Raw genomic sequence first — 20752 nt, 5'->3', positions numbered from 1 at the left:
GAAGTTTTAAAAGACCTTTTACGTTTATTAGAAGGCGGAATGGCAGACAAAGCCTTCTGAATAGAATCAGCAATAAAATCTTTTAAATTTACAGGTATATCTTGTGCATTAGATGTTGAGGGAACAGCAACAGGTAATGAACTACTACTGATGGATACATTTTCTGCATGTAAAAACAGAATTTATGCTTACCTGATAAATTACTTTCTCCAACGGTGTGTCCGGTCCACTGCGTCATCCATAACTTGTGGGAATATCTCTTCCCCAACAGGAAATGGCAAAGAGTACAGCAAAAGCTGTCCATATAGTCCCTCCTAGGCTCCGCCCACCCCAGTCATTCGACCGACGGACAGGAGAAAAAACAGGAGAACTATAGGGTGCCGTGGTGACTGTAGTTAAAGAAATAAATTCATCAAACCTGATTAAAAAACCAGGGCGGGCCGTGGACCGGACACACCGTTGGAGAAAGTAATTTATCAGGTAAGCATAAATTCTGTTTTCTCCAACATTGGTGTGTCCGGTCCACGGCGTCATCCATAACTTGTGGGAACCAATACCAAAGCTTTAGGACACGGATGAAGGGAGGGAGCCAATCAGGTTACCTAAACAGAAGTCACCACGGCTTGCAAAACCTTTCTCCCAAAAATAGCCTCTGAAGAAGCAAAAGTATCAAATTTGTAGAATTTGGCAAAAGTGTGCAGGGAAGACCAAGTCGCTGCCTTACATATCTGATCAACAGAAGCCTCGTTCTTGAAGGCCCATGTGGAAGCCACAGCCCTAGTAGAGTGAGCTGTGATTCTTTCAGGAGGCTGCCGTCCGGCAGTCTAGTAAGTCAATCGGATGATGCTTTTCAGCCAAAAGGAAAGAGGTGTAGCAGTAGCTTTTTGACCTCTCCTTTTACCAGAATAGACGACAAACAGAGAAGATGTTTGTCTGAAATCCTTTGTTGCTTCTAAATAGAACTTTAAAGCACGGACTACATCCAAATTGTGTAACAAACGTTCCTTCTTTGAAACTGGATTCGGACACAAAGAAGGCACAACTATTTCCTGGTTAATATTCTTTTTGGAAACAACTTTTGGAAGGAAACCAGGTTTAGTAAGCAAAACAACCTTATCTGAATGGAACACCAGATAGGGCGGAGTACACTGCAGAGCAGATAACTCAGAAACTCTTCTAGCAGAAGAAATAGCAACTAAAAACAAAACTTTCCAAGATAACAACTTAATATCTATGGAATGTAAAGGTTCAAACGGAACCCCTTGGAGAACTGAAAGAACTAAATTTAGACTCCAGGGAGGAGTCAAAGGTCTGTAAACAGGCTTGATCCTGACCAAAGCCTGAACAAAAGCTTGAACATCTGGCATAGATGCCAGTCGTTTGTGTAACAAGACAGATAAAGTAGAAATCTGTCCCTTTAGGGAACTCGCTGATAATCCCTTATCCAAACCTTCTTGGAGAAAGTAAAGGATCCTAGGAATTTTAATCTTACTCCATGAGAATCCCTTGGATTCACACCAACAGATATATCTTTTCCATATTTTATGGTAAATTTTTCTAGTTACAGGTTTTCTGGCTTGTACCAGAGTATCTATCACAGAATCCGAAAACCCACGCTTGGATAAAATCAAGCGTTCAATTTCCAAGCCGTCAGCTGGAGAGAGACTAGATTTGGATGTTCGAATGGACCCTGTACTAGAAGATCCTGTCTCAAAGGTAGCTTCCATGGTGGAGCCGATGACATATTCACCAGGTCTGCATACCAAGTCCTGCGTGGCCACGCAGGAGCTATCAAAATCACGAGGCCCTCTCCTGTTTGATCCTGGCTACCAGCCTGGGAATGAGAGGAAACGGTGGAAACACATAAGCTAGGTTGAAGGTCCAAGGCGCTACTAATGCATCCACTAGAGTCGCCCTGGGATCCCTGGATCTGGACCCGTAGCAAGGAACCTTGAAGTTCTGACGAGACGCCATCAGATCCATGTCTGGAATGCCCCATAATTGAGTCAACTGGGCAAATATCTCCGGGTGGAGTTCCCACAACCCCCCCCCGATGGAATGTCTGACAACTCAGATAATCCGCCTCCCAGTTTTCCACCCCTGGGATGTGGATCGCAGATAGGTGGTAGGAGTGATCCTCCGCCCATTTTATGATCTTGGTCACTTCTCTCATCGCCAGGGAACTCCTTGTTCCCCCCTGATGGTTGATGTAAGCAACAGTCGTCATGTTGTCTGATTGAAATCTTATGAATCTGGCCTTTGCTAGTTGAGGCCAAGCCCTGAGAGTATTGAATATCGCTCTCAGTTCCAGAATGTTTATCGGGAGAAGAGACTCTTCCCGAGACCATAGACCCTGAGCTTTCAGGGAGTCTGAGATAATCTCTTTCAATTCTGGCCCAAAAAGAGTTTTACCCTTGAAAGGGATATTAAGCAATTTTGTCTTGGAAGATACATCCGCTGACCAAGACTTTAGCCAAAGCGCTCTGCGCGCCACAATTGCAAACCCAGAATTTTTCGCCGCTAATCTAGCTAACTGCAAAGCGGCATCTAAAATAAAAGAATTAGCTAACTTAAGTGCGTGAACTCTGTCCATAACCTCCTTCGAACCAGAACCACGCTGCTGTAGTGACAGGAACAATGCACGAAATGGGTTGCAGGAGGTAACCTTGCTGTACAAAAATCTTTTTAAGCAAACCCTCCAATTTTTTATCCATAGGATCTTTAAAAGCACAATTATCCTTGATAGGAATAGTAGTGCGCTTGTTTAGTGTAGAAACTGCCCCCTCGACCTTAGGGACTGTCTGCCATAAGTCCTTTCTGGGGTCGACCATAGGAAATAATTTCTTAAATATAGGAGGGGGAACAAAAGGTATGCCGGGCTTCTCCCACTCCTTATTCACTATGTCCGCCACCCGCTTGGGTATAGGAAAAGCGTCGGGGTGCACCGGAACCTCTAGGAACTTGTCCATCTTGCACAATTTTTCTGGAATGACCAGGTTGTCACAATCATCCAGAGTAGATAACACCTCCTTAAGCAGTGCGCGGAGATGCTCTAATTTAAATTTAAATGTCACAACATCAGGTTCTGCCTGTTGAGAAATTCTACCTGAATCTGAAATTTCCCCATCTGACAAAACCTCCCTCATGGCCCCTTCAGATTGGTGTGAGGGTATGACAGAGCAATTATCATCAGCGCCCTCCTGCTCTACAGTGTTTAAAACAGAGCAATCGCGCTTTCTCTGAAATGCAGGCATTTTGGATAAAATATTAGCTATGGAGTTATCCATTACTGCCGTCAATTGTTGCATAGTAACAAGCATTGGCGCGCTAGAAGTACTAGGAGTCTCCTGCGTGGGCAAAACTGGTGTAGACACAGAACGAGATGATGTAGAACTATGTCTACTCCCTTCATCTGATGAATCATCTTGGGCAACTTTACTATCTGTGGCAGTACTGTCCTTACTTTGTTTGGACGCTATGGCACAATTATCACACAATTTCGAAGGGGGAGACACATTGGCTTCCATACATACAGAACATAGCTTATCTGAAGGTACAGACATGTTAAACAGGCTTAAACTTGTCAATAAAGTACAAAAACCGTTTTAAAACAAAACCGTTACTGTCTCTTTAAATTTTAAACAGGGCACACTTTATTACTGAATATATGAAAAACTATGAAGGAATTGTTCAAATTTTACCAAATTTTCACCACAGTGTCTTAAAGCATTCAAAGCATTGCACCCCAAGTTTCAGGCCTTTAACCCTTAAAATGAAACCGGAGCCGGATACAGTTCTAACCCCTCTACAGTCCCAGCTACAGCCTTTGCTGCGACTTTACCAAACCCAGGGGGGAATACGATACCAAATGAAGCCTTCTAGGAATCTTTTCAACTACTTTCAGATCCACATGTCCTGCTCTCAAAAGTAACTGCGCAGTAATGGCGCGAAAATGAGGCTCAGCCTACTACAGTGAAGGCCCTTCCTGACTGGAAAGGTGTCTAAACCAGTGCCTGGCGTTAAAAAACTTTCCCCAAAGTTTATAAGTGTGAATTTCACATCAAGTTGTATAAAATGCCCAAATAAAGCAATCGATCTTGCCCATAAAAGTGTCTACCAGTTTTATAGCCCATATTAAGCCCTTTATTCTGTTTGAGACTAAGAAAATGGCTTACCGGTCCCCATGAGGGGAAATGACAGCCTTCCAGCATTACAGTCTTGTTAGAAATATGGCTAGTCATACCTTAAGCAGAAAAGTCTGCTGTTTCCCCCAACTGAAGTCATTTCATCTCAACAGTCCTATGTGGAAACAGCAAACGATTTTAGTTACTGCTGCTAAAAGCATATTCCTCTCACAAACAGAACTCTTCATCTTTTTCTGTTTCAGAGTAAATAGTACATACCAGCACTATTTTAAAATAACAAACTCTTGATAGTAGAATAAAAAACTACAACTAAACACCACATACTCTTCACCATCTCCGTGGAGATGTTGCCTGTGCAACGGCAAAGAGAATGACTGGGGTGGGCGGAGCCTAGGAGGGACTATATGGACAGCTTTTGCTGTACTCTTTGCCATTTCCTGTTGGGGAAGAGATATTCCCACAAGTTATGGATGACGCCGTGGACCGGACACACCAATGTTGGAGAAAGTTTATCATGACAACTATTACAAACCACAGCTGGAGGTATAATCACCACAATTTTACAACAAATGCACTTAGCTTTGGTAGAACTGTTATCAGGCAGCAGGGATCCAACAGTGAATTCTGAGACAGGATCAGATTGAGACATCTTGCAAATGTAAGAGAGAAAAACAACATATAAAGCAAAATTATCAATTTCCTTATATGGCAGTTTCAGGAATGGGAAAAAAATGCAAACAGAATAGCCCTCTGACATAGAAAAAGACAAGAAGCAAATAGGAATGGGGTATTAAATAATGAAAACATTAGGCGCCAAGTATGACGCACAACAAACAGAAAATATTTTTGGTGCCAAAAACGTCCGAAATGACGCAACCTTGTTAAGGAAATGACGAATTTGCGTCAACAAACGTAACTTCGCGCCAAAAACACTTGTGTCAAGAATGATGCAATAAACATCGGCATTTTGCGCCCTTGCGAGCCTAAATCTGCCCGCGAATTTAAAAGACAGTCAATTTGAAAAAGAGACTATACCCCAGGTAAGAAATACATTTTCATAAAAAAGCATTTCCCAGATATGAAACTGACAGTCTGCAAAAAGGAAATATACTGAAAACCTGAATCATGGCAAATATAAGTACAATACATATATTTAGAACTTTATATAAATACATAAAAGTGCCAAACCATAGCTGAGAGTGTCTTAAGTAATGAAAACATACTTACCAAAAGACACCCATCCACATATAGCAGATAGCCAAACCAGTACTGAAACGGTTATCAGTAGAGGTAATGGAATATGAGAGTATATCGTCGATCTGAAAAGGGAGGTAGATGAATCTCTATGACCGATAACAGAGAACCTATGAAATAGATCCCCGTGAGGAAAACCATTGCATTCAATAGGTGATACTCCCTTCACATCCCTCTGACATTCACTGTACTCAGAGGAATCGGGCTTCAAAAAATGCTGAGAAGCGCATATCAACGTAGAAATCTTAGCACAAACTTACTTCACCACCTCCATAGTAGGCAAAGTTTGTAAAACTGAATTGTGGGTGTGGTGAGGGGGTGTATTTATAGGCATTTTGAGGTTTGGGAAACTTTGCCCCTCCTGGTAGGATTGTATCCCATACATCACTAGCTCACGGACTCTTGCCAATTACATGAAAGAAATGTATACATTCATGGCAAATACTGGGTGCCAGGTTGTTACAGTAACTAATTTGGAACACAGGGAATTGCACGCACACATTTAACCCCTTTATTTCCCATGGGGATCAATTACTTTCCAACAACTATTTGTTAAAGGGACACTGAACCCAATTTTTTTCTTTTGTGATTCAGATAGTGCATGCAATTTTAAGCAACTTTCTAATTTACTCTCATTTTTTCTTTGTTCTCTTGCTATCTTTATTTGAAAAATAAGGCATCTAAGCTAAGGAGCCAGCCAATTTTTGGTTCAGGCACTGGACAGCACTTGTTTATTGGTGGATGAATCTATCCACCAATCAGCACAAACAACCCAGGTTGTTCACCAAAAATGGGCCGGCATCTAAACCTACATTCTTGCTTTTCAAATAAACATACCAAGAGTATGAAGAAAATTTGATAATAGGAGTAAATTAGAAAGTCTGAATCACGAAAGTGTCCCTTTAATACAAACACATATGTTAAATTCACCATTATTTGAGTATTACTGCCAATCATGAGGTATATTGCAAAGTTGTTGTGCTATACAACATTAAGAGTTTATAGTACAATATTAAAGTGTTTAGTGTCCCTTTAAATAACATGCAATCTAGACATCAAAAGTGTTATTTTCCAGCTTCACAAAGAAAACCTTATCTTGGAACGAGTCAAAACAATCATATTGACAGTAACAGACCTGAGCAGGTAATTTGGCAATAGTCTGCATTGCTAACTGTGCTTTAAGACAAACATAAACCTTTAACCGCATCAATATAGAAACAGTAATGATTTTCGTCTTCTCTTGTAAGCAAGAAGCACATTTAAAACCTCAGGGCACTTTAACTTTAGGAACACTATAAGGGCATGGGGACAAAGATACAAACATCGAAATTGAAGATCAAGGAACAGGTATTAAAGGGACATGAAACCCAATTTTTTTCTTCCATCATTCAGACAGAACATGCAATTTTAAACAACTTTCCAATTTACTTCTATTATCCCCTTTTATTATTATATACTTTATGAAGTGCCAACATATTCCGCAGCATTGTCCATGGATACAATTCATTTAAATAAAACAATATAAGACTTGTAAGAGAAAGGACAACATTTACAAACACATACAGGAGGGATTAAGGGCCCTAATCCCGTGGGAATTTACAATCTAGAAGGGTAGGAAGTAAAGAAACAGGAGGTGAGGACTGCAAGATTGAGAAAGATGTTAATACAGAGTTAGATGAGGGAAATGTTAGGTAAGTCAAATTAATGTATTATTGAGTTGGGTGGTAGGCTTCTCTGAACAGAACAGTCATAACACTAAGTGCAGCTCGCTCCTGCTCTGTCTGACAGCAGGAGCGAGCTGCACTGTGTATAATGGCGCGGTCGGGACGGGCGGTGACTATACAGCTGGCCCGATGCGCTGTGTGAAACAAACAGACCCACTCAGAAGAGCACCGAGAGCGGGTCTGTAAAACAGACGTTTTTAAAAAAAATTAAAAGGGTATATTATGTTTTATAAAGTTGCGCTAATATAATGTTATATAATTCTGCACTATGTGCAGAATTATATAACATTATTTTTGAGGTTTACTGTCCCTTTAAGAAATGGTAGGAAGAGAAGGCTCTTTAGTTAAATATATATTGGCAAAAAAACCCTTCAAATTACCTTTTTGTTCCTTTTCATTGGGCCTGGCAGACTCCTTTTTGGACTGTGTTTTAGATCCCTTTGCTTGCTGCAAATCCAAGTATTTCTCTTGGCATTCCTCTGCGGAGCGGCTGCCTACTGTCATAGCAACATCCAGCCAGAATCCACTTTTATGCTTTGGTAAAGATGAAATAGCCCTATGATAAATCAAAGTTTTTAAATAACTATTTTTTTTTTTAAAGGGACACCCAATTTTACTTATTTCTATATAGCAGACGCAACTTGCATATTAGCTTGTTTCTATAAACTAGCGTAGATTCCCAGCACATATACATTCAATAATTTATCCAGTGATCACCAGAGAAAGTGATGTATGCTCTACTCAAAGGGACAGTAAACACTCTATGATTACAAGTTGTTGCTATAGTATAGAATAGCATATCAGCCAAGTCTTAATGATTTTTTTTTTTTTTTAAAAACAAAGTAATATCCTTTTCTTACAGCAATTGTTTAATAGCCAAACATCCCCCATTTCGCTAATTTGAAGGAGCAAATCTGGGCCCTAGTCACAGTAAAGATAATAAAAAATGCATTGTTTTGCAGTTATTAACTGATAAATCCAATTAGGGAAATGTATGTAGCAGTGTTAGCCTTGAGACGTCAGCAGGGTTCATTTCAAGTTCTGAGAATTAAAAATTGCTACATTTTCTGGGTTAAATTTACATGAAAATAAGGCAAAATAAATAATGAAAATGTATTGCAAAGTTGTTTCACTATCCAGAACTAAATACTTTATATAAAAATCTCAAAGTGTTTATTGTCCCTTTAAAGGGGCATTAAACACTAAATAAATGCAAGATAGAATGATGCATTCTAAGAAAAGGTGAGTCTGAGAATAACATGTAGATATATATTTTTAAAGTTTCATTAGCGGTTTAAATATTGACAAAATAAGTGTAAAGTTCTAATGCCTATAAAACAATGGGAGCTGCCATGTTGTAACGTAGGTTAGCTTCTCTGCTGTGGCCAATTAGGGACAGTTATAAATAGGTCACTAGAGTGTGCAGCCAATGGATGTGTGGAATAAAACAGTGTTCTGCTCTTCAATTTCTAACAGGAACTGAAAAGCTCACAATTTCAGAATGGAATTACAGGAAAAGGGGACAAAATAAATAATGAAAGTATATTGCAGAGTTGTTTTTTTTATATATATATATGGTTTATCATTTTATATTACTATTTAAAAGTGTTTAATGTCCCATTAAGCGAAACATACAAACTCTTGGGTGACCATAAAAGTCAGGTGCACAGAAAACTTACTAATAGAAGGTTACAATATTAAAGGGACAGTCTACAATAGAATTTTTATTGTTTTAAAAGATAGATAATCCCTTTATTACCTATTTCCCAGTTTTGCATAACCAACACAGTTATAATAATACACTTTTTACCTCTGTGATTAACTTGTATCTAAGCATCTTCTGACAGACCCCTGATCTCATCTTTTTTTATTATCTATTGACTTGCATTTAGTACTGTGTTGTGTCAACTCTGAAATAACTCCCCGGGTGTGAGCACAATGTCATCTATATGGCCCACATGAACTAGCACTCCCCTGTTGTGAAAAAACAAAAACAAAAAAAAAAACATGTGGGATAAGAGGCTGTCTGTAGTGGGTTAGAAACAGGCAGGCATTTAGAGGTTTAAATGTTACAAAGTATATTAATATAACAATGTTGGTTGTGCAAAACTGTGGAATGGGTAGTAAAGGCGTTATCTATCTTTTTAAACAATAACAATTTTAGTGTAGACTGTCCCTTTAAGAATTGGCCAAAAGAAATTGCACTTTTTTTTGATGAACACAATATATAATTCAGTAACCGCACATGGATAAAGGTGTCATTCACCAAACAATTTATTCTCTATTTACATGCTACATTCTCAAGTCTTTTTAAATGTTGTAGAGACTTAAATATGATTTATGGCTGAAATATCCCCAGTGTCAAAATGGCACCTGTCCTATTTCTTACAGTTAGCTGAACCATCATTTCTAACCCTCCATTTACAGGGACATTAAATCCTATTTTGTTCTTTCAGAATTCAGATACACCATGCAATTTTAAGCATATTTACTCCTATTATCAATATTTCTTCAATTTCTTTGTATCTTTATTTGAAAAAGCAGGAGTGTAAGCTTAGGAGCCAGACCGTTTTTGGTTCAGAACCTGGGTAGCGCTTGCTGATTGGTGGCTAAATGTAACATTACAGTGTCCCCATTGGTAAAATTACATTATTTAATGTGGCTAAGGCTGCTGAACTAAAAAAAAATAAAAAAATTTATGCTTACCTGATAAATTTCTTTCAGGGCATGGAGAGTCCACAACTTCATTCCAATTACTAGTGGGATATTCAACTCCTGGCCAGCAGGAGGAGGCAAAGGGCAACCCAGCAGAGCTGTTAAGTATCACTTCCCTTTACCCATAACCCGCAGTTATTCGGCTGAGGGGAAACAGAAAAAGAAGATAACAAGGGTATGCCTGAGGTTAAGACAAAAAAACTGTCTTCTTAAATTTAAAAAAGAGGCGAGGTCGTGGAGAGTCCACGACTTCATTCCAATTACTAGTGAGAACCAATACCCAAGCTAGAGGACACAGAATGAAAAGGGAGGGAGAACAAGACAGGCAGACCCAAACAGAAGGCACCACCGCTTGAAGAACTTTTCTCCCAAAAGGAGGCCTCAGCCGAGGCAAAAGTATCAAATTTGTAGAATTTGGAAAAGGTATGCAAAGAGGACCATGTTGCCGCTTTGCAAATTTGCTCCACAGAAGCTTCATTTTTGAAAGCCCAGGAAGAAGAAACAGCCCTTGTGGAATGAGCCGTAATTCTCTCAGGAGGCTGATGTCCAGCTTGTCTCATAAGCTAAACGAATAGCACTTCTCAACCAGAGAGATAGAGTAGCAGAAGTGGCCTTCTGAGCTTTACGCTTGCCAGAGAAAACAACAAAAATGGCAGAAGATTGCCTAAAATCTTTAGTAGCTTGAAATTAAAATTTAAGCACACACTACATCCAAGTTATGCAAAATACGTTGCTTATGAGAAGGATAGGGACAAAAAGAAGGAACAACAATTTCCTGATAGATATTTCGATGTGTTTATTGCAGCAATGTCAGGAGGTTTTACGACCAATATATGAACTTTATGTTTCATCACGTACAGCGCTATTTTGGAAATAAACGCTGTATTATACATCTGCCGGTGCTCCTGTTTCTTCATTTGTATCCAGATATTTCGATCCGACACAACCTTAGAGAGAAACCCCAACTTAGTACGAAGGACCGCCTTATCCGCATGAAAAATAAAGTAAGGGGAATCACACTGCAGAGCCGAAATCTCAGACACTCTACGAGTGGAAGAAATAGCAACAAGAAACAAAACCTTCCAAGATAACAATTTAATATCAACAGAACGTATTGGCTCAAACGGAGCCTGTTGCAAAACTTTAAGAACAAGGTTAAGGCTCCAAGGAGAAGCAACAGGTTTAAACACAGGCCTGATTCTGACCAGGGCCTGAACAAAATCTGGCAAATCTGCCAGACGTTTGTGCAAAAGAATAGACAGTGCAGAAATCTGACCCTTCAGAGTACTGACTGACAAACCTTTCTCAAGGACATCCTGAAGAAAAGATAAAATGCTGGGAACCAACACCTGGCTCCATGAAAAACCCTTAGATTTGCACCAATAAAGGTATTTACGCCATACCTTATGGTAAATCTTGCGAGTAACAGGTTTACGAGCCTGAAGCATGGTATCAATGAGCGCCTCAGAAAAAACACGTCTAGTCAAAACTAGGCGTTCAATCTCCAAGTAGTCAGCTTCAGAGAATATAGATTTGGATGGAGGAATGGACCCTGAAGTAGAAGGTTCTTCCTCCAAGGTAACCTCCAAGATGGAAGACATGATATCTTCACCAGATCCGTGAACCAGATCCTGAACGGCCATGCAGGAGCTATTAGAATTACAGATGCTCTCTCCTGTTTAATACAAGCAATGACACGTGGAAGAAGAAAAGAAAAGAAGGAGAGAAGCACTCAATCCAACACAACCTAAATATTTATTAAATGTTATTAGCACTGCTTCTCTCCTTCTTTTGTTAGTATCATTTAAAGGGACAGTCTAGGCCAAAATAAACGTTCATGATTCAGATAGGGCATGTAATTTTAAACAAATTTTCCAATTTACTTTTATCACCAATTTTGCTTTGTTCTCTTGGTATTCTTAGTTGAAAGCTTAACCTAGGAGGTTCATATGCTAATTTCTTAGACCTTGAAGCCCACCTCTTTCAGATTGCATTTTAACAGTTTTTCACCACTAGAGGGTGTTAGTTCACATATTTCATATATGTGCTCGTGCACGTGAAGTAATCTGGGAGCAGGCACTGATTGGCTAGACTGCAAGTCTGTCAAAAGAACTGAAAAAAGGGGCAGTTTGCAGAGGCTTAGATATAAGATAATCACAGAGGTTAAAAGTATATTATTATAACTGTGTTGGTTATGCAAAACTGGGAAATGGGTAATAAAGGGATTATCGATCTTTAAAAACAATAAAAATTCTGGTGTAGACTGTCCCTTTAATATATATTTTTTATAAAAAATTAGGTGTTGGCCTTTACTGGCATTAGGTTATAGTTTATCTAACTGGCTGTTAACGGTCTTTCCCCCCAGGGGAACTTGTGGCTTTAATCGTTAAATATATGATATGTGCGAATAAGGGTTATAAACCCAGTGTTAACCCTCTTTATGCCACAAGGGACACTTTATAGATCTAGATTGTTTCTTCCCTATTAAAGGAGACTCTCTTATTCAGATCCATTTGTCAAACTATGAGAGCTGATAAATTAATAAGATCCTGTCGAATTGACTAGTAGCCGACACAGATGTAAAACAGTGTTACGCTGTTTAACTGACTCCACTTGTACAAGAACTACAACGGAAGAGCGGAGAGTCACATGATCGGAGCAAGAAAAAGCGTGCGTTTCTGACCGACCATATATAAAAAGTTAAAGGGACATTATACACACATTTTTTCTTTACATAAATGTTTTGTAGATGATCTATTTATATAGCCCATAAAGTTTGTTTGTATAGTTTTGCTTATTTTTAAATAACATTGCTCTGATTTTCAGACTCCTAACCAAGCCCCAAAGTTTTATGAGAATACCGTCAGCTGCCTTCTCCAGCTTGCTCCTGTTTGTGTAAAGGGTCTTGGCATATGCAAAAGAAGGGGGAGGGGGGAGTGTCTGATATATCCCACTTGCAGTGGGCTTTCCAGCTACCTTTTCAACAGAGCTAAACTGAGAGCTTCTAAGTAAGTTTTTAAACAGTTTTATACTGGATTTTAATATCAGTATCTGTGCATCTTATTCTTTATAGTAGTGTCTATTACATGCAGTTATATGAAAATGAGTGTATACTGCCCTTTTAAGCAATGCTCTGATGAACAACAGCATTACATTTTTGTCACGTAATATAAATAATAAAATAAAGCATAACTAAACCATAAACCCTTCAGCCAGTCTCTCCTAATTGATAAGGGTAAATAAGTTAACCCTTCAACGTTTCACATGCCAGTGCCTGCCAAACACTGCCCAAAAGTTTAACCCATCCATAAGGATAAGACTTGTTCCAAAGGTTTATCCACTAGAGGAATTAACCTGCAAAGCGCTATCCTTCAATACCTAGAAGGCAAAGGCACTTACCTGTGGATCCAGCTGCAGGGCAGGAACAGCTTCTTAGGTGTGATAGATACTCCACTTTCTATCAGGGACCTAAAGAAAAAGAAAGAACAGAGTAACCAACCTTGGCTTACTATAAGAAGTAGCAATAATGTTAGAAATAAAGCAAAGACAACCTCACCGCTTTGTAACTGCTGATAGCCACCATTACTATTACTAAAGAGATTGACATGGATATAGCATAACCCCAATCTTTGTTTGCAGGGAAAAGCACCCATAAAAGGATTAAATATCTTCACACATCCTCCATTGACAGAGGCAAAGAGGAAATGTTTTTTTTTTTTTTTAAAACAGGGGAAGAGGAAAAAGGAATCCCTGGCATATCCCATTCCTAAACTATAATTTCTGACATTTTGTCTGGAACAGGAAAAACTTCAACAGATGAGGGAGTATCAAACTCTATAAAGTTTAGTTGTCTTTTTAGGGTTGACAACGACAGATGGTTCAGAATCGTCCAGAGTAGCAAGAATCTCCTTCAGAAGCAACCGGAGGTGTTCAAGCTTAAATCTGAAATTAACTTCTTCAGATTCTGCAGAATTTCCCCCCTATTACAGGGAGTGCAGAATTATTAGGCAAGTTGTATTTTTGAGGATTAATTTTATTATTGAACAACAACCATGTTCTCAATGAACCCAAAAAACTCATTAATATCAAAGCTAAATAGTTTTGGAAGTAGTTTTTAGTTTGTTTTTAGTTATAGCTATTTTAGGGGGATATCTGTGTGTGCAGGTGACTATTACTGTGCATAATTATTAGGCAACTTAACAAAAAACAAATATATACCCATTTCAATTATTTATTTTTACCAGTGAAACCAATATAACATCTCAACATTCACAAATATACATTTCTGACATTCAAAAACAAAACAAAAACAAATCAGTGACCAATATAGCCACCTTTCTTTGCAAGGACACTCAAAAGCCTGCCATCCATGGATTCTGTCAGTGTTTTGATCTGTTCACCATCAACATTGCGTGCAGCAGCAACGACAGCCTCCCAGACACCACTCAACCCGAAAAGGCCCCACAAGCTCATATTTGATGATACCAGCCCAAACCAGTACTCCACCTCCACCTTGCTGGCGTCTGAGTCGGACTGGAGCTCTCTGCCCTTTACCAATCCAGCCACGGGCCCATCCATCTGGCCCATCAAGACTCACTCTCATTTCATCAGTCCATAAAACCTTAGAAAAATCAGTCTTGAGATATTTCTTGGCCCAGTCTTGACGTTTCAGCTTGTGTGTCTTGTTCAGTGGTGGTCGTCTTTCAGCCTTTCTTACCTTGGCCATGTCTCTGAGTATTGCACACCTTGTGCTTTTGGGCACTCCAGTGATGTTGCAGTTCTGAAATATGGCCAAACTGGTGGCAAGTGGCATCTTGGCAGCTGCACGCTTGACTTTTCTCAGTTCATGGGCAGTTATTTTGCGCCTTGGTTTTTCCACACGCTTCTTGCGACCCTGTTGACTATTTTGAATGAAACGCTTGATTGTTCGATGATCACGCTTCAGAAGCGTTGCAATTTTAAGAGTGCTGCATCCCTCTGCAATATATCTCACTATTTTTGACTTTTCTGAGCCTGTCAAGTCCTTATTTTGACCCATTTTGCCAAAGGAAAGGAAGTCGCCTAATAATTATGCACACCTGATATAGGGTGTTGATGTCATTAGACCACACCCCTTCCCATTACAGAGATGCACATCACCTAATATGCTTAATTGGTAGTAGGCTTTCGAGCCTATACAGCTTGGAGTAAGACAACAACAGCAAGAGGATGATGTGGTCAAAATACTCATTTGCCTAATAATTCTGCACTCCCTGTGTGTCAGAGTCTGAGATCTCACCCTCAGAGTATTCTCCTCATCAAACATATGGGAGAGGTTGACCAGCGCAAATGAGGGGTCAGAAATCTTACTAGCAGAGTATTATTTGACTTCCTCTTACGCTTACCCGCAACAGGTTAAGCAGATAAAGCTGCAGATACTGCAGAAGTTATCCGTGCAGCAAAATCTCCTGGCAAATAAACACCCCCAGGAGGTTGAGAGGAACCGCAGGGCACTGTTTGTGAAACCAATAAGGCTTGGGACGACTGAGGAGAAAGCTATGGCATATCCTGAACAGCATTATCCTGAGAGACAATTGGCTCAGAAGGGTGTAATTTATTTTTACATTTTAAAGTTTTTGCTAAACATGAGGAACAAAATTGCATAGGCAGAAAAGTTTGCGCCTCTAAACATAGTAAGCATTTATATTAAAAAAAAAAAAGAATCTTGTTCTGTGTTCATAGCAGAAAAAGCACCCAATAAAAAGAATCTGAAAGAGAGGAATCCCTCAGAGCAATATAACGCTAAAAAATTCTATAGACTTTTTTTGTTGTTAAATTACACCTCTAAACCTCAGTCTGACTGAGGTGTCCTACTGTAACGAGCCATAAGCTGCTACTAGCAAATGAAGAAGGGACTCTCCATTATCAAAATCTCTCTTCTTCTAAGACGGATCGTCAAACACACAGCCACAACTGAAAGAGACTAACTGAACTGACAACGCTCCCCTCTGTATATGTAAATGGGAGAGCAGAGAGTCACGTGAGCGGCAAGCAAAAGAAAACTGCGCCACAGTCTAAAGGCGTGCTTTTTTTTAGTGGACTCAAGTAAAAAGATAAATGGACAGTCTTATACCATAAAAGATTTATTCCTATTATAGTAATACAAAGTTGGCAATAGACAAAACTCCTTAAGAGATCCTATCTCTCATAATAAGGGAAAATAATTAACCCCTTAAGTCTCTCTAACACATACATAGTGCATGCAAGCTGCCCTTAGATGTAACCTCAATAAAAGGATAAAATATGTCCCAATGAGATCCAGTGGAGGAATTAACTCCTTAAAGTACAAGCCTTCATTACCTAGAAGACAAAAGCACTTACCTGAGGATCCGGCTGCCGGGCAGAAAGACAGCTTCTAAGGTGCGACTTTCAGGGACTGTAGACAAAGAAAAAACAAAGCAACTAACTCTGGTTTTCTTCAAAGGGGTAGCAATGGTGTTAGAAGTAAAGCAAAGACCACCTTGCTGCCTTCTAACTGCTAAAAGCCACCATTACTCTTACTAAATAGATTGACATGGACACAGCTTGACCCCAATCCTTGCTTGCATTGAAAAGTACCCATTTAAAGGATTAAATCTTCTCAGACACTCATCTTCGCCATCCTCCCGATCATAGAGGCAAAGAATGACTGGGGGTTATGGGTAAGGAAAGTAACACTTAAAGGGACATTAAACCCAAAGATTTTCTTTCATGACTCAGATGGAGAATACCATTTTAAACAACTTTCTTGTTTACTTCTATTAACTAATTTGCTTTACTCTTTTGATATTCTTTCCTGAAAAGCATATCTAGATAGGCTCAGTAGCTTCTGATTGGTGGCTGCACATAGATGCCTCATGTGATTGGCTCACCCATGTGCATTGCTATTTCTTTAACAAAAGATATCTAAATAATGAAGCAAATTAGATCATAGAAGTAAATTGGAATGTTGTTTAAAATTGTATTTTCTATCTGAAGCATGAAAGAAAATGTTTGGGTTTAATGTCCCTTTAACAGCTCTGCTGGGTGCTCTTTGCCTCCTCCTGCTGGCCAGGAGTTGAACACTTTTAGATACATATGTTTTAATATTTGCTTACTACTTGACATAATGTTTTAGACTTCTGTTTTAATAAATTGTATCTATATTTGTACCCTCTTTGCATCTTTCATTCTTTTAGTTGATTAGATTATATCAATATATATATATATTGCTATTATCCACATCTAATTTTTAGTACTGGTTACCTACACAGCACTCACCACCATTCCTAATATTAGGTTTTATATTCACACTACACGCAGTCACATTACTTCATTTATAGATAAACAGTCTCCTCTCAAACCCTCGCTTTTAGCGCTTAACTATCACTTGTTCTTTTGCTCTCACTTTTCTTGTTTTCCTGGAGGGGAATTCAATAGTTAAGCTGGGTTGTCATCTCTAGCGCTTATAATTTAATTTTACACTGGCCAGGAGTTGAATATCCCACTAGTAATTGGAATGAAGTCGTGGACTCTCCATGCCATAGGAAAGAAAATGGGCTTACTCCTAAGCTTGCATTCCTGCCTTTTCAAATAAAGATAGCAAGAGAACGAAGAAAAAGTGATAATAGGAGTACATTAGAAAGTAGCTTAAAATTGCATGCTCTATCTGAATCATGAAAGAAAAAAACTAAATGTATGCGTACCTGATAAATGTATTTATTTCTTGACAGAGTAAGTCCACAGGATCATCAATTACTGTTAGGAATACCACTCCTGGCCAGCAGGACGAGATAAAGAGCACCACAGCAAAGCTGTTAAGTATCACTCCCTTCCCACAAACCCCAGTCATTCGACCGAAGGAAAGGAGAGAAAGGAAATAACACAAGGTACAGAGGTGCCTGAGGTTTATATAACAAAAACTGTCTGTAAAAACAGGGCGGGCCGGGTACTCACTGTGTCATAAAATTAATTAATTTATCAGGTAAGCATAAATTTTATTTTCTTTCTAATGACACGGTGAGTCCACGGGATCATCAATTACTGTTGGGAATCAATACCCAAGCTAGAGGTGTCTGAAGTTTACAATAACCCACAACCTGTCTAAAAAAAACAGTGCGGGCCATGGACTCATCGTGTCAAAAAAGAAATAAATTTATCAGGTAAGCATAAATTTTCTTTTTTAAGACACGATGAGTCCACGGATCATCTTAATTACTAATGGGATTCAATACCCAAGCTAGAGTACACAGATGATTAGGGAGGGACAAGACAGGTAACCTAAACAGAAGGCACCACTGCTCGCAGAACCTTTCTCCCGAAAGAAACCTCAGCCAAGGCAAAAGTATCAATTTTAGAATTTAGAAAAAGTGTGCAAACAAGACCAAGTCGCAGCCTTACAAATCAGTTCCACGGGGGCCACATTCTTGAAGGCCCAAGCAGAAGACACCGCCCTAATGGAATGAGCTGTTATTCTCTCAAGAGGCTGCTGTCTAACAGACTCATATGCCGAATGAATAACACTTCTCAATCCGCTAGACAGAGAAGTAGAAGCTTTTTGACCTTTACGTTTAACAGAAAGGCAAACAAGGCAGAAGACTAACGAAAACCCTTGAAGCCTGTGAAAAAAAAACTTAAGAGCACGCACGTCGTCTAAATTGTGTAGCAACCCTTCCTTATGAGAAGAAGGGTTAGGACAAATAGAAGGAACAACAATTTCCTGATTATTATTCTTGTCCGAAACAACGCTAGGAAAAAAACCAAACTTGGAACGGACAACTGCCTTATCCGAATGAAATAAGAGATAAGGAGAGTTGCACTGCAAAGCTGAGAGTTCAGAAACTCTCTGAGCAGAAGAAATAGCAGTAAGAAACAAAACCTCCCAAGATAACTTAATATCTATGGAATGCATAGGCTCAAACGGAGCCTGTTGTTAAGACTCCCAGAAGGAGCAACTGATATAAACACAGGCCTGATACTGACCAGAGCCTGATAAAAAGATTGTACATCGGGCATGTCCGCCAGACACTTGTGTAGAAGAATGGAAAGAGCAGAGATCTGACCCTTGAGGGTGCCCTGACCTCCCTCCAGGAATATCCTTTAGATTCACACCAATAAGACATTTACGCCATCTCTTATGGTAAATCCTCCTAGTAACAGACTTGAACCAAGGACTCAATAACCGACTCAGAAAAACCACGCCTGGCTAAAATTAAGCGTTCAATCTCCAAGCAGTCAGCTTCAGAGAAGCTAGAGTCAGATGAAGGAAGGGCCCCTGAAGCAGAAGGTCCTTCCTGAGAAGTAGTCTCCACAAAGGTAGGGACAACTGTCAGGATGCCAGGAATCAGACTAAGACGAGAAGTGCAAAAATAATCACACCTTTATTAATAGCAAAAAATAATAAAAATTCCACAAGTCAAATAACAAGCCAGGAGTCAAAAACCAGAGCTGGTAGTCAGACTAGCCGAGTCAGGAGCCAAAGCGAATAGTCAGACGAGCCGGAATCAGGTACAAGGAAAACAGCAGAGTCAGGAACAAGCCAGGGATCAGGAACCAGGAAGGACGTCTGGCAGCCAGGCAAAGCATACTGAACAGAGGCCCTTTAAATAATAAGTGATGACATCACAATTCTGAGACTGCATCCTGTCTCACATGGATGATGCACAGCAGTTTGGCCATAAAAGAGAGAGTGCAGGAAATGAGCAGCATCCCCACCAATGCACCATATTGAGGAAGAGAGGTGAGTAAAATGGCTGCCAGCAGCACATGGTAAACACAACATGGAAAAAACCCTGACAACAACATCTCTACTAGATCTGCATACCAGATACAGCGAGGCCCCAAAGGAGCTATTAGAATCACCGATGCTCTCTCCTATTTGATACGAGTAATGCCTCATGGGAGAGAGCAAACTGAGAAATCAGGAATGTCAACCTAAATTCCCAAGGAACCGCCCGAGCAACTATCAGAGCGGCCGGCATTGAAGAACACCACCAGATGAAGCTTCCACTCCAGAAATGAAGAAGGTAGAAGACAACAATTGTGAGCTTCCGCCCACTAAACAATCCAAGTCACCTCCTACATGGCACAGGAACTCCGAGTTCCTCCTGGGTGGTAGATGAAAACCAGTAAGGTGACATAATATGACTGGAACCAAAGAACAGCAGAAGCCAATACATCAGCACATTAAAATAGCTCTCAATAACTCCAAGATGTTAAAGAGGAGAACAGACACTTATTCATAAGCCCTGCGCCTTAAACAGACCCATACTGTTTCCCAGCCCAGCAGGATGGTGTCCGAGGACACATAGCCCAGGAATGTTTCTAGAAGCATGTGCCCTGAAACAGATACTCCCAAAACCATCACGGGAGAAGTCTTTCAACGACTGATCTAGATCTATCTTCTGAGACAGATCCGAATGTTCTCCATTCTATGGATATTAGCAAAGGGAATGATGTCCATGATAAACGTCAGACCAATACCCTACCTTGAGTCACTGAAAGTGAAGGTAAAATCAACTGCAGCTAGATCCAAACTCCAAACCTACTGGTTATAAGATGGATAAGCCAAGTACCGGACCACCAGAGCTCGCTGTTGGACGGACAGACACTGCAGAGAGAAAAAGGAAATAAAACTCCTTCTCCTAGATAGATTCTAATAAGAATCAAACCTACCGCACCTGGTGGTCCCAAGCGGACTCCCATCCAGGTATTGACCAGACCTGGCCCCAAATAACTTCCGAAATCAGTAGAAATCGGTAGCAATCAGAGAATTGAGGCGGTAGACCCAAATGAATCACCCCTGGATATGAAACAAGGGACCTCTTCTCCCAATTCATTTCCCCACCCTGGGAAAGAAGATTGGACAAGATCTCTTAAAAGAGAATTTACTTGAAGGAAGGAAGACACCTGGACTAT

The 20752-nt window shown here is 39.8% G+C and overlaps 1 protein-coding gene across 1 annotated transcript in view; it reads right to left on the bottom strand.

Annotated features, from left to right (window-relative positions):
• Positions 1-20752, bottom strand: part of MIS18BP1 (MIS18 binding protein 1) — a 399326-nt gene that overhangs the window by 70133 nt on the left and 308441 nt on the right. The window contains exon 12 of the mRNA XM_053697673.1: positions 7504-7679. Within this exon, the coding sequence (XP_053553648.1) occupies positions 7504-7679 (176 nt within the window). The remainder of the gene's footprint in view (positions 1-7503; positions 7680-20752) is intronic.

This window comes from Bombina bombina, chromosome 1 (assembly GCF_027579735.1).
Source record: "Bombina bombina isolate aBomBom1 chromosome 1, aBomBom1.pri, whole genome shotgun sequence".
In the NCBI taxonomy this organism is placed as follows: Eukaryota; Metazoa; Chordata; class Amphibia; order Anura; family Bombinatoridae; genus Bombina; species Bombina bombina.
The sequence above is the reverse complement of the archived record's forward strand: the minus strand, read 5'-3'. Positions and strand labels throughout refer to the sequence as shown.